At 38.8% G+C, this 15,576-nt stretch overlaps 1 protein-coding gene across 8 annotated transcripts in view; it reads right to left on the minus strand.

The window, feature by feature from the left end:
• Positions 1–15,576, minus strand: part of srgap2 (SLIT-ROBO Rho GTPase activating protein 2) — a 196,336-nt gene that overhangs the window by 59,642 nt on the left and 121,118 nt on the right. For all 8 annotated transcript variants that reach the window (XM_039749161.1, XM_039749158.1, XM_039749156.1 and 5 more), the window contains one exon: positions 7,642–7,804. In XM_039749161.1, the coding sequence (XP_039605095.1) occupies positions 7,642–7,804 (163 nt within the window). The remainder of the gene's footprint in view (positions 1–7,641; positions 7,805–15,576) is intronic.

Raw genomic sequence — 15,576 nt, forward strand, 5'->3', positions numbered from 1 at the left:
TTATGTATTCCTCCCCTAAAGCATTCATCTTTACTTTTTTATTTTCATTTTGTTATCAAGCTATGCATGAATATTGCCAGCTTAAGTAGAAAATTAATTCACTCAGCAACAAGGCAGAAGGGAGATGTACTAGACTACATGACGCAGGTAATAGCTTCATAATGGAAAAATCAGCACATCTAAAAATAGTGTAATACAAACTACAGCGTTATTTAGAAAACAGAATCTGAAGTCTGAGCTCAAAATATGATACATATGCCTGAAATTATGGGTTTAATAAAAGAAGCATGCAAACCTCTGATTAAGAAGATGTGTATTCACTTCTTAGACTATAAAATGTAAGTTGCCACCTTTAGCCTTTTATTGTGCGCTATAGGCCTGCTTTCTTTGCACACGTTTATCTGTAAATGCTGACTCAATTCATTGACATGGCCGTGGTGTAGATGAATGTGCTTGGTGGCCCAGTGGATCAGTGATTAGTGTAGGTGCCTGTCAACTCTAGAGTTCCAGATTCAAATCAGAAAACATATTCTGGCTGTAGCTGCATGGGTATTCCTTCTATGTACTCTATTTTTAATGCCAAACTACTATGTGCTAGGCTAATTGATAATACTAAATTCAGGTTGAGGAGCGTGCTAATGAATATTACTTGTGATGGACTGATATCTTATCCATGGTTGGTTCCATCTTTGCACCCAGAAATATCAGGATAGATGGTTGACTCCTTGCAAACCTGAACTGGATAAACGTGTTAGAAAAGACAGGTATGCAGCATGTAAAAATAAAAAAAATAAGACAGGCTTGTAAACATCTTATTTTTTTCAGACCATATAACTTTAAAAAGTGCTATAAAGATTGATTTGCAAGACTTCTGTAAAATACCATATTTCCCTCCTTGGGACAAATAAAGTGCTATCCATCTATTATATAGTGCTGTTTACATCTATCCATTTATCCAGCTATTTCAGTCTTTCCATACAAATTAAATAACCCACAATATATGACACTATATTAAAGTGAATTTATATGTAGGTAAGTGACAACTTTAATGCAGGCCAATTGTAATACTAAAGCAATAAGAACACAGTAAACTGACTTCAAAAGGGATCAAGGCAAGGTGAACTCGTTTATTATTAAGAAGTACAGATGCTAAGGTGGGCGTTCACTAACTTATTTTTGATAAGTCTCAGCTACTAGAAGCAAATATAGTTATTACTAACTCTTTGAAAGTGAAGCCTTGCAACAATCTTTTCTGCAGAAGTGAAGCAACTTTTGCACCTTGTGTAATATGACATTACCATTCTCAACTACACACACTGCTTTATATGTCATATACTCAACTTAATGCCCATCAGAAAAATATATGACCTTTCACCAACCCAGCCAGTACTTCCTCACTATACATGGTTACTACTTAGGTTGGAGCCCTAAAGTGAGAAATGCTTAAGAGGCATCTCTTTACATAAAGTACCAATCTATGAAATTCAGCTACTGATTTTCTGTGGCCATCACAAAAATCAAAACTCAAGGACAACAAACATCTTAAAGTATATTTGCATCTGGAAAAAAAGTTAGTATTTTGTTGTAGTCTATGCAGGGTGTCATTAGTGATACACTACTGGAGTTAACGGAAGCTATTAAGACATGGGCTCTGAGTAGGAGTGACAGCAGTGGGGTCAAAACAAGAAACAAACATGCAAACATGGTAGGCTCTCCTGCATTATACAATATGTACCACAGGAATCACTACCAAACATGGAAGACTCTATACTGTAGTTAAACAAGATGCAGTTCTCAGCACGAAACTCTTCTATAAATACAAAGATGAGAGAGAAGGGTCACCTCAACATAAAGAACACATCTGACATTTCTGGGACTGACAAACATCCTACAGCCTGAGGGAAAAAAAAAAGAAATCAGATGGTTCCCATCAAGCTAGTAAATGAGGTCCCCTGATTAAGAAGGAAAGGAAGTGGTGGGGGCGGCACGGTGGCACAGCAGGTAGCGCTGCTGCCTCGCAGTTAGAAGACGTGGGTTCACTTCCTGGGTCCTCCCTGCGTGGAGTATGCATGTTCTTCCCGTGTCCGAGTGGGTTTCCTCCGGGTCCTCCGGTTTCCGTCCAAAGACATGCAGGTTAGGTGCATTGGCAAGCCTAAATTGTCCCTAGTGTGAGTGTGTGTGTGTGTGCGCGTGTGCATGCCCTGCAGTGGGCTGGCGCCCTGCCCAGTGTTTGTTCCTGTCTTGCACGCGGTGTAGGCTGGGATTGAGTCCAGCAGACCCCTGTGTGTTAGGATATAACGGGCTGGATAATGGATGGATGAGGAAGTGGTGGACAGAGAGGCTGAAATGCATTACCTTTACTACTGGTGCTGGGAGTTGAGAAATGTTAAACTTGGAGGGCACATTTTAAGACGAGAGTGTCAAACTGTGACTGTACCATCATGCAGGATGTAAGGAGTGTTTATGCAGGGTTGTTCCATGCTGGATACTGTGTTACGGTGCTTTGCAGGTAAAACACTAAAGCCAATATAGGGAGGACTGAACATAAAAACCTCTTTGTTTTAAGCTTGACTACAAATTGTATGTCTGACTGCTAAATACCCAGTCAGAAATAAAGGGGGAGATGGGACTTTTTGGGGTAAGTACTTGTATTTGTTAATATTACTGTGGACAAAAAAAATATATCTCATAATTCTGTTCACTTTTGGAGTAAAAAGCTGATGCCGCCCTACCGTGCGCAAAATGCTTCCATCACAACCAAACAGCTCCTCAGAAGCAAGGTTATTATAGTTTTGCCTTTTTATAATTTTAATTTCTATATTTTTTTTCTGACTTTACTTAGAAATTCAGTTTAGTTTAGTTTTCCTTCGTTTATTTTCAGTTTTGATTTAGTTTTTATTTCACACAGACATTTCTATTTTATTTTTATATCAATTATTTTCAGTTTTAGTAATTATTATTGCATGGAGCTACTATGCAGTTTAGTTTAGTGTCACAATCAGACAGAACCGTACATTTAACGGATTTGGATACGAGTTTAATGTCAGTGGAAGCTTACTACACCTACATGGTTTACTATCTGGTTTTGTTTTTGTCTGATAAAAACAAGCATAATCAAAACTAGATACTGAATATGAACAATTTTATAGAATTTTACATTTTTTAAATATTTTCTATATAATTTGTGCTAAACAAATGTGCAGTGACAGTTGGCACTTTTTATTGATTGGTCCGTAACAATGTGCTGTATCTTGTATGATAACCTAGTCAGTCTCTCGATCATTTTATTTTCAAAAAGGATTTCTCCTTTGTCGATGTGGCAGGTGAATTATTGTCAACAATAAGCAAGCTCCTGAGAAATAAACTGAAACTTTAATCACTCGTGATTTTACAGTCCATACAGTAAAGGTTTTGTTGATAAGCACATTCCAACTTCAGGCATTTGAATTACATCTTGATATACAACAAGCGCAATGAAAGGTGGCACAGTGAATCTCGCTTTCTACTCCACACGTGGTACATGCCCGTATTCAGCCTGCTCTGTCACCGCAAATGCTGTGTAAACACCTGCCCTTCTTCACCAGCCGCCGTTCACTGGATGAATATATGCGGGTGGCTCATGGCAGATTACTTTTTGTTTTAGAGTTAAAAGTTACAAGAGTTAAAAGTCTAACGGCAAGAATATTCATTCAAAAACGAAAACTAAAAATATTTTTAGTAAATTATTATTTTATTTCAGTTAGTCTTTCCAGCTACTTTAATAGTTTCGTTTAGTTTTTCATTTCAATTTTGTTAATTATTTTATTTCAGTTTATGAAAATGTTTTTTTTAATATTTGTTTAAGTTTTGATCTTAGTTTTCATTTACTATAATAACCTTTCTCAGATGTACTCTGCCTGAGAAGCCTGATGTGGTCTACTGATGTTGTTGGCAGGAATTTTAGAAGATACTATGACAGCTTTGTAAGAGTTTGGGTGACTGGAGCTCAGAATTATGATGCTGGTCTGCAACAAAGTAATTCACTGAGGCTCACAAACATGACAATTATATCTGACTTCAATAAGGAAATCCAAAAAACACTGAACAGTTCAAGCTGCACAAGTTACTGCTTGTTAATCTGTTGTTCTACCAACAGTCCTGAAAAAAAAAACAGTAGTCAATCTGTGCTGTCACCAGCTGAGATGAATAGGACTCCCTTTGTGAGGACACCAAATTGGATAGAACAAATTAAACAAGAGTGGATGACCCATCAAGAAGAAAGATATCAAGAAGGGGCCAGTGCCTGCAGCTTTTCTACCTCAGAGCATCCCAACCTTAACAAGAGCCAGAAGTGTTTGCACTCAGATAAAGCCACTGATACCACTGACTGACCCTGAGTAAGTCTCTGTGTTCCTGACTCAAGAAAGGTTTGGAGTGTCTATGTGGCTAGTTATAAATAATTGTATGTATACAGACTTGCAACTGTTATTATTATAAAATTGTAACAGCTCAGCTTTATTGTGAGTACTGCAGCTACCCAGAGACATAAAAGAGCTCAGAGAAGGTGTTCCTATAGTTTCTCCTTTGTGTCGGCCAACATCAGGTCAGCAGATGAGCCTCATCCAGCAGAATCACAAAATACCAGTGTCTCTCAGAAAAACCAACGCTCATAACATCAGGACACCATCTGGAAGGAAGACCATTAATCCTAATAGCACACTGCATTTTAGAGGCAATCCTATCCCTCAGCACCCCCCACTCCCAACCCAAATAAAAGCACAATCCCTTTCAGCTTTGTATCCTCCTCAGAGTGCTCGGATTCTGATGCACTTTTCTTAACTTGTGAGTTCTTTCCCCCAAACCTCCATATTTAAATAGATTACAGTATATCACAACTATCGCCCATATCTACCATTCTAAAGTTGTAACTAGGAGCCTACTCCAGTGATCAACCAGTATCTTGCACCTTAACGGGCAAGCATATTAGTACACTGGTAAGTCAGATGTAGTCAGATTCCATTTTTGTATTTATTTTCTAAAATTTTTTATGCTTGCCCTATGATCCTGTTTGTTTTATAAACGCATTATGGCAGTAATTCCCGCAAAAGGTGCTATACATTGATATATACAATAAAAACATAAGCCATTACCCTGGTACCTTTAAGTCTCCTGCAACATTCTTCTTAGAAATCTAATCCAGTTGATTTTTTGCTCTAATCTGCTGCTAGATACTCTCTGTTGACTTTCACTGTCTGGCCATATTGCCTCTTAAATTTTGATCCCTCTGCCTTTCACTAAAGGGATCCTAACTCTACCACTTCTTCTTTGTATTTGGCATTTCTGTTCTAGTGAGGCTGACTCCTTCACCTTCTTGCAGTTCCCATGTTGTCTTTCAACAAAACTGAAGCATGTCTATCACATTAGCTTCATTTTGCTCTTATATCATGTAATCCCCACTCTTCCTTTGGAGCCTGATTTACTGTTTACCCAATTTATTAATTACTGTGTATCATTTAGCTTTAGATTCTGAGCATGCTGCCTCAGTATCCTGTAGATTTGCCTATGGTGTTTTAAGCTGTTATCAGTTGGTATTTTACAGCTTTTCCCTTGTGAGACAAAACTTTTGCCTCTCTGTATCCTGTAGTTTTCTGTATTCATACGTTACTTGATTATCCTACAGTTTTCTTCATACAACTCTGATCCTTGCAACCTCATAGATCTAATATGCTCTGGGTGGAGGCAGCATGCTCTACCTATGGGCTTGCTCCCATATCTTAAACAGGTATGAAGTAGGTATGGGTGATCCTAAACTAGCCTATGTTGTATGTGTGTTTGAAAGACTGGCACCCTGACAAGGGCTGGTTTCTATCTTGTACCTGATGATGACGGGATATGCTCTGGCTCACTGCAACCCCAAACTGGATACAGCAGGTCCGAGAATTTTATGTTAGGGTCAGGCTACTGGGTAATGGGTAGATGATACCATGGGAAAACTTATTTTTCTTATGATCATTCAGTTTCATCATCAGGTTCCTCATTCTGTCACTTTTCCATACCTTTAGGCTCTCTCTGATTATATAGCTTCTTAATATCTTAAACTTACACATTTTGTTTCTTTTACATTCAAAGAGAATTTGCTGGAAAAAAAGAAATCTGACAATTAATCTTCCAGTGTTCCTTTAAAAGGAAAACGTCCGGACTTGCTAACCAAACTGACCCGGTCAAGTCTTCAGTGTCCCACCCCTGATAACTGTGGACATCTGAAGGAACCAGATGTTTCCTGCCAAAAGGTCCATCCAACAATAACTGTGTCTGAAGCAAGCAGACTGATCAGAGAGTACCCATTAACAAACAACCCTGTTCAGCGACTTGGATAAAGTTTATTTGGTCGGTCCATCTGTGCTGGTCCACTCTACCATTCAGAATGATTAAGTAAAAATTACTTCTAATTAAGGCCAGACTGGGTGACAATTGTTCACTGCATCTTATCGTACTTCAGCTGATTAGAGATAAACAGCTTTAACATGCAAACAAAAAAAAACATTCCAAATTAAAAAAAAAAATAAAAAAAACTGATTTATTGCACCCAATGTTGCTGATATAGCATCACAGAGGACTAGAGGCTAAATTACACAATGCAATTCCGTTACATTTTTTTTAATCTAAGAAATATGTCACAAGTGGCAATTACTACATAGCAGCCAGCAAACAAAGCACACCCATCCTGGGGGTACCTGTATGCTGTTTGCCTTTTCAATAAAAATGAATGCTAACTTTACAATACTGCTGTTTTCCACTGTACAGAACAAAAATATCTGATACCAGCAGCAACATCATTGTTTGCATTTTATCTAAAATGGCCATAACATTTACACCTGGTCCTTTGCAGAATTACATGATGGGGTGACAGGTTAAAAAGAAAGACACCAATTTGGGCTCAGGCAACATTTGCTATTAGACCAAGAGCCAGTCACAAATGTACCACATTCCTCATTAAATTCTACTGTACCATATATATATATATATATATATATATATATATATATATATATATATATATATATATATATATATATATATATATATATATATATATATATATATATATATATATATATATATATATATCACATCTGGATCAGTTTATTACAAAATGCCCTTCACTTCAGGCCATGAACTCAGACAGGCGGAGCATGCAACTGTAAAATGCTAAACTGGATCAAAGCCCAATTGCGTTCCAATCCCTGGCTTATGGGTTGGGAGTGTGTATGGTGGGGGTGGAGTACAGCAAAGCCCACTTACAGCAGTGGGATGAGAGATGAAAGGTTGAAAACAGTAAGAAATAATGACAGAGGTAGGTGCAGTTTAATTAAGCAGGCCATTCAATCTAGCAAGTGTATAGTGTTTGGTTATTACTGTACGTGTCAAGGCCGAACAAAGAACCTGGCCAAAAAGGAACCTAGCACAAGGTATAGTGCAGAGATTCACAGGAGAAAGGTGCAAGCCAAACCAACAGAAGAATGCAATAGTATACATCACCCACTTTACCAAAACAAGGCCAATACTTATTATAGCTTGGTAACAGGGAGGACAATCCTAAATTACAGAAATGATTCCAACCTAGAATCAGAAGGTAGAGAATGAAGGGCCCAGATCACTTACCTTTTTAAATAGTCGTCCAGAATCTTCGCTGACCTGAACAAAGCGTGGGATGATATTGTTGAGGTAGAGGTCACTAAGTGTAGCATGGTCCCTGCTTTCTCTCTTTACTTGGCTCAGCAGGAGATTCCAGCAGTTCACCGGCGACAGGACATTCTGATCCTTCCTAAGGCCAAAAAACAAAGGGTGGAATTAACTTTCCAAGTACTTACAAGGAATGACATCTAACGGTGACAGTAGCTTTTGTTTCGTAATGATGACTGCTTTAATGATAATGCCCATTACAACATACTATGTAATTAACTTGCTGGCTAAAGAGCAAAACCTGGAAACAACAAGATGGTGGGCTATTTAACTTAATGACCTCTTCAGAACTTCAGATTCTTCTACTGGTTTATTTGCATACTTTTAAAAATCTAAATATTCAGTAAAACTAACTGTTCATTTCTACATTTTGCCACAGTAGTACAAAAGGAATGCCATAACTGACTGTCTTCCTACACTGATGGTTTAAGAATGGCATCTCTGCCAGGTATCCCATTGAGTACAACACCTATAGATATGCCAGTACGGCCTAACTTCTTGAATGTTGTAGTGGTCCTCAGGACCTTCCTGCACCAATCAGAAATGTCACCTATGACCCTCTTTGATATGATTAATAGGAGTCACAGTGTCATACAAGTATCATTACGTTTTTAGTTGACAGTATAATGCAATTTTCCTACACCATGAACTGTTAACTATAGCTGCAGATAGAAAATATACTTGTTATAGTTAGCACCAATTACACTGTATGACTTGATGCTTTGATCGAGATATTAAGCAAACAAAGAGAAGCTCTGGGTTATTCATTTCAGCAAATCAAAACTTAGTTTTAAAGGCAAGTACAGTGTGGACGTTGGTCAAAAAGGTTGGTGAAATGACTTGACAGGATTACATTTTCCATAGTTGCTGTACTTAAGATCCAAAAGAAAGAGGTTCTCCTTTTTTACAATTGAACTGGTGCAAATTTCTGTTTCCCTACATGACAGAATCCTTGAGTAGAGCTCAATTACCAAGCAGGGCTGGGTGGCATAAGGGCAGATCTTTAACATTATCTGAAGAAACACTACAATCACTGTTCTAGTCATGAAGCTCGTGTGAATCGTGTAAGCTAGAGTAGTAACATGACATGTGTATGTCAACTGTTCTTCATGGGTAGGCTCACTAATATTATGACTGCTACTACTCCAAGTATCTCTGACATAACATGATTCTAAATATGGGGTGCACCACATTTTTTGCCACAGAATATACTCAGCCAGAAATGACATATTCAGTTTTGATCAAATAAATAAACTGATACTTATTACTTTTTTTGGTAGAACAGGCGATATGATTTCCATTGCTCTCCTGATATGGTTATGCACGATGCCTTCAAACCGAGCCAATAGCAAATGAGTGCCAATGTTACACTGTATTCCACTGTAGGTATGGACACCATCTTTAGAGGGTTCTAGTTCTTTTTTTTACAAAAGCAAATTCCAATAGACAAAGGAAAAGTGATTAGGAAGGGAAAATTCTGGATCAAAATGAACTGGGATGCAAAACAATGCTATTTAAACAAGTTCAGTTTAACAAACAGTGCAGAGCCATACAACTTGACACCCAAGGAATGGACAAAGCAACCCAACAAGCAAAATCTTCTCTTACCCTTTTGTTACTATGATATTTATTTATTCATTTTTAACAACATTTCTTCTTTGAAACGAATCAATAACAATTAAGTTTCATTGAAGAGCATAAATCAAAAGTGAAAACAATTTAATTTACACCATATCCAACGGCACAGCAAATAAATGTGAAAAAAATAATTGAAAAAAGACATTCAATATATGGCCCAGTTTTTTCTGAAATTTGTCTTCGGCCAGAATTATCATTCTGGAGGATCAGTAGTATGAATGATGTTCCTCAAAGCCTCCCTCATCAAACAGCATTATGCTCCACTAAAAGGCCCTAATGTCTGGATTTTCTTCTGCAGAGCAAGTAATTCAATTAATTACAATATTAAAAGGATAACCCTATCTATACACATAAGGTAGACATAACCCAGAGAGAAAAGCAACACCTTACATAATACAACACAAAGGAATCTTCTGTGTGAATTCAAATAACATTACAAAGGGCACTGAAATTCATAAATAGCTTCACATCTGACAAGGTGAAATTGGAAATGGACTCTCATCCTTAGAAAGAGCATTAGCAGATGTGGCCACTCTACAGGTTTTAAGAAGACTCCTTTGTGAAAGACAATTTCAAATTCAAATTGTGTTCAGGCAGATACTGTGGGCTCACTAGACATTGAGAGCATTTAGATAATCAGTGACAACCTTTAAGAGTGGGGGGCTTCTGAGGCTTGCTTTCTCAGCAGGTGGCCAAACTAACAGAAGCAAACTTGTCATCATCCACCCAGGCCGTCTTCAGCAAAGGTGCATTAGTACACCGAATCCACTGTAGATAACTGTCTCCCTCAATCCCAACCCCCATATCCCCTACTTCTGTCATAATCAAGTTGCATAAAGGCGGGTTGGCTTTGTTATGCTTTCAGTCCTGTCTCTCTCACCACAGGTTATCATGAGGCTATCCCCATGCCCCCCTTGGTTCTAGGGGCATGCCTGGCTAAGATCTGAAATGCCTGACAGTGCGCTCACCAGGGGAAGTAAAAAACTAAATGAAGCAAGGCTGCAAACAGACAGAATCCATGTAGCGCAGCATGTTTCACTCCAGATTTGAGGCCCAGGCCAGGACATTGATAACAGATGGGGAATGCACAGCACAGTAGAGCAGGTACATCCAGGAGAAGCAGAGGGGCACAGTAGCTACTGCCATTTATGCATATACCTTGACATTTTGGTAGCAGCTGGACCTCAACACATTGCACACTGTCCAGATTCTGTAATGGTAGTGGTTATAAAGGTGTTCAGCACCAAAGTGTTGTTATTATAACACCCCCTTTATATAAGCCACACAGTTCTCCAAGCTGTATTCTTAAGGCCACGTCACATTAGACAACTTTTCCAGTGATTTTCAGTTTTAGTCTTTATTTACATAATCTTAGCGAGTCAGAGGCAGTCAGCAGCTTGGTACTATGAAGAGGAGAGGCGTAATGTGACATGCCTAGCAACTCACTCTGACTAGTCCATGAATTGCTCCAACTAAATTTGATTTTGTCTTTAGTCGTAGGGTCAAGCTGTGTGAGCATGAAACCTGACAGCCAGTGAATTCTCATCTGGAAGTACAAGTAAAAGATCCCTGTTTTTATTCCTACTGATATAAGGGCCGTTTAAACATATTTCATCAACATCATCTGAGGTAAATAAAGATCCAAGTTTTATGCTCAGTGGACATCAGAGCATTTGAAATTTATAAGAGCAGTCTTACTTTTGCTGCAAATAGATATTCCAGGCTACTTCCTTAGTCAGATCACTGCTGCTGTTTGCAGTCAGCATCCTTACACAGCATAGTTGTGGCATCAGGGCTGTTTGAGATTTTTGATTCTATCACTCGTGACATTTCAGGAATGCAGATCTTTAATGTCATTAAAGCTACCAGAGTTCCTAGACATTATGCTCCATGACGCCACAGATGCAGTAACTCCATGTGGAATTCTTAGTGACATCAGGTCTGCAGTACTCCAGACAGCACTCATACAGATTATAAGTAATGAGATTTCAGGCTGTAATTTCAGTGACATCAGAACTGTCTGGTGTAAAGGCTATATCTTTAGTAAAAAAAAAAATATATATATATATATATATTTTCTGGGACTCCTTATGAACACTATTGGTAGGAAGAAACAAGGAGTAATTAATAAGAGCTTGAATCCAAAAAGGCTATTGTACATTGCTGAGTATGAATCCAATCCAAGTTAAAATGGATATCAGAACACCACAAAATCAAGTATTGTTACATTTCAATGCTAGCGAACAAGTGCCTGGCAATAGAAGTCTGTCGGACTTGACATATCCCAAAGATGATCCAAGGTCTGGTCAAAGCTTTGATGTCAACAAGAGAATATAATGTTGCCATCATGGAACAAACTGAAATGGAAAGCCAAAGAATGACAAGACATGAAAGAGAGTAGCCTGATCAGTATTAGTTAAGGGTGTTGGATCCATTCATCACACATTTTTAAGTATAAGCAAGACCTGCGCATGAATGTTACCAAAAATGCTGACTCCTAAAATGAAGCATTCCTGCAGGCAATGTTCCGAGTTAATGAATTCAGACTGGGATAAATTTAACATAACTGTGGATTAAACTTAGATATTGTCACACACGAGCGTTTAGGGAGCACAAGCAGCGCGAAATCGCACGTGAGGGGACGATGGCAGTGTACTAACCACTCTCTCTTTGTTCCGACAGGAAAGACAAGAAAACGCAGCTTTGAGTTCACCCGAAAACCCTTCCAGGTTCCTTCCTTCCCTCTGGTCCACCACATCCCGTCTACCTCAGCGGTTTCTTTCCCAGCATTCCCTTTCCGTCCCCACAGCATAAAATGTCTGCCTATCATCATTCATGTACATGGTCTGTTGTTGTATTTCATGACTGACCAGAAACCAAAGCAAAACCGGTTCTTGCAGTATACAGGGATGGATTCCCCATTACTTAAAGATTATGCTTTGTGCTTTTTTTTAACAATATATATTAAGTGTGCTCCAAGGTCCACAAAAACTCAACAAGGGAAGCATGGTGATTCTATAGTATCAAAGAAAATCCAGGTCAAGCTAGTGCTGACAAGATAGGGTATAGTCCATATTAATTATATGCCTGAAAAATCCTACATAACTGGTCTCTAACTTCACTGATTTGCTTTACAACTGCAGCAGTCAAGTGACAATGAAAGCCGACAACCATCCTGTATTTTTAGTATACCAATAAAATGGTTTTCTTAAAATCCATTCCAGAATGAGAACTTCATCTGGTATACTGGATCAACCGGTATATTGCCCACTCCTACCGCAGCTGATGAGATTTCAGGCTGTTTCTTTAGGGAAAGTAGATGGAGCCAATATTCCGAACTAAATAAGGTAAAAAGTGATCTCATAGATGTGATGGATCCAAGCTAAAACATTTTAATACAGCAAGAACAGCAGCTCTTGGTCAATAAGGGAAGTGAAGGCAAACTCCTTAGTACAGCTTTAAAAACAGTGCTTTGATTCAAGTGATTTTTCTTTTCGGCAAAATCATTTTGTTTAAAACAAAAAAAAGAAAATGGACCCGTCTTTACAACTAAGCTTCTCAGTAAAAATTTATAGCAATGTACGTTGGTCTATAGGGGCTTCTGACACACAGAGAGACATGGGGGGATTACATGAAGCAGAAGCACGCCACAAAGCGTACACGTGTGAAGACGATTCTTGGAATCTGCAATTGGCCTACAGAGGTCTCTAGCACAGCTGCTGCTAAAGCAGATAGCCAGCTGTCCTTTGACAATGAACTTTCACAGCGGCAATATACACCTGAAAAGAAGTCAGTTCAAGCATTTTGATCCCATAAACTCTTTTGCTATGGAGTCAGTAACAAGCTATGAAGAGGCTGCACTCTGCTTATGAAGAAAGTTGTACCATGTCATTATTATAACTTATTGAGCAGATGACATTATTCATAATAACCTGCAACTATGATTCACTTTAAATGCTAAGGATTTACTTCACCTTGTTGTTCTTGGATATCAGCTATGCACAAAATTAGAAAAGAAATGGCATACAAAAATTAAAAATGCATTCACCCACAGCCATAGTAAAATGACCAGGCCAGAAAAATCTGCAAAACTGTGGGATGTTCCTGTCCAACAACTACATTCTGGTAAAACCCTTCAAAAGGCAAACTATCTAGCAGACAGGCCATCAAATCCATGGTCCCACCATATGGAGGTCGGTGGCACAACTGCTCCAGTCTTACTTTCTTTTTCTTGATCAGACAATTTTGCGCAATTGTGTATAAGCGGATAGTCAGCTGGCTTCCAACACATCAACTATTTATATCTCTAAAAAAGCAGAAGTAAAATGTCATTAAGAGAGTAGCACATCAGACCAAGTCGAACATGAAGCCTAGAGAAAAGAAGCTGGCGTCATCTGGTTTGTCAGTAAGCCAGCAATGACTTCAGACCACTAGTTCTCCACAGAGGCAAGATGTTTCACCAGGGAGCTGCAACTGTCTGGCCGGCCATCTCACTTATTATTTAAGCGTTCCTGAGTGAAACAAACAGATTTTAAAAGGTCCAAGAAATATAAGCTGCTTATGACACACATTAATTCTGAAACAAATGCACTTGTCTCTGAGCAGTTTCTTGAACCCATGTGGAAATAACCCAACATCATGATGGCCAGATGAGGGTTCAGGGTTGGCATTGAATTGGATTTTAAGGGTGTGGGTAGATGACCAAGTCATTAATAGCATCGGTAGCAAGACTGGCCCAACCTTGAGAGAGACACCAGTTCATTGTTGGACATCCATCTCTAGCACATGGCCAAGTAAGCAAACCTGTACATCTATTGAGCCTTGGTGTAGCCAGAGCGCTTGGAGGAAACCCACATAGAAAAAAGTGAAGGTGGCTGGGTCATGAAGCTTTTAAAATTGAAGCAAAACAAGTGCAAGCAAAACAAGTGTATTGGGAACCTGTTTTAATTAATGAAATGTGAAGCTTAAATATTCAATCCAATGCACTGGCAGTACAAAGATAATTACAATTATAAACACTGCTTAAACAAATCACAGAATGAGCTGATTGATCTCCAAGGCCGCTAAAATGTATTGTGAGAATTTCTAGATACAGTATTAAATTAGATTCAAGTACACTGTCATTGAATGCAGTACAACTACCTTGACTAAGAAAACCAGTTTTGCATCTAACCAGAAGTGAAAACAGAAGTCAATTGCAAGTAATCAGAGAAGCAGAAATAAATATAGCAGTTAGGGATTGTACAGACAACTATTAGTCAAAAGCATATACAGAATAAAAAGTGATAGTTAAAATGCAGTATGTGCAGTGTATACAGTACATACAGCATGAATAGAATACAGTAAAGTTTAAAAAAATAAGCTTAAATAAGAACATTAACATACATGCAATTGTACAGGTAGAAGTAAAACTGAGCCGCAGTAGTGCTGAAGAATTAATAATCCAAAACTATAGAGCAAACATGAGACCTGAAGTGGTTAGGGTCCAAGGGTGTACGTGTATGATTTTAAGGTAAGGGGGAATGGTGGAGGTGGCCTAGCACTATGGTTTTGAGTTTAGCAGGGTGACGGCTACAAGATAAAGTCTGTTCCTGAGCCTGCTGGTGCTACCACATATGCTCCTGTACCACCTCCCAGAATGTAAAAGTGTAAACAGTCCATGGCCGGGGTGAGAGGAGTCCCTGACAATGCTATATGCTCTCTGTGTGTGCCAACTGCATTGGTGGTCCTCAACAGGAGGTAAAAAATACTCTTGGTGGTGCAGTGGTAGAAGTTCACTAGAACCTGTCAAGAAAGTTGAACTTTCCTCAGTCTCTTTAGAAGGTAAAGGTGCTCCTGTATGTTCTTGACCAGAGCCGAGGTTTTGAAGGACCATAAAAGATACTTGGAACTATCATGGTCCCTCAATACCCAAGAACGTAAAGCTGGAGACATGCTTAAGCTAAGATCAGGGTGTACCCACAGCCTTTGGACTTCCAGTAGTCCACAATGGGCTCATTCAAGACCAAGGTATTGCTGGAACATAATAAGATTATTTGATGTCGCACCTTTTTTCTGTAGGATGGCTCATCACTGTTACTGATAAGGCCTACTATCATGGTGTCATCAGAGAACTTAATGATTGTATCTGATCCATGTAGGAGTACACAGGCATAAGTAAAGAGGGAGTAGAGTAGGGGGCTCAGCTTTGTAGGAAACTGGAGTTCAGGAAGTAGT

The sequence above is a fragment of the Polypterus senegalus genome, chromosome 3 (genome assembly GCF_016835505.1).
Source record: "Polypterus senegalus isolate Bchr_013 chromosome 3, ASM1683550v1, whole genome shotgun sequence".
In the NCBI taxonomy this organism is placed as follows: Eukaryota; Metazoa; Chordata; class Cladistia; order Polypteriformes; family Polypteridae; genus Polypterus; species Polypterus senegalus.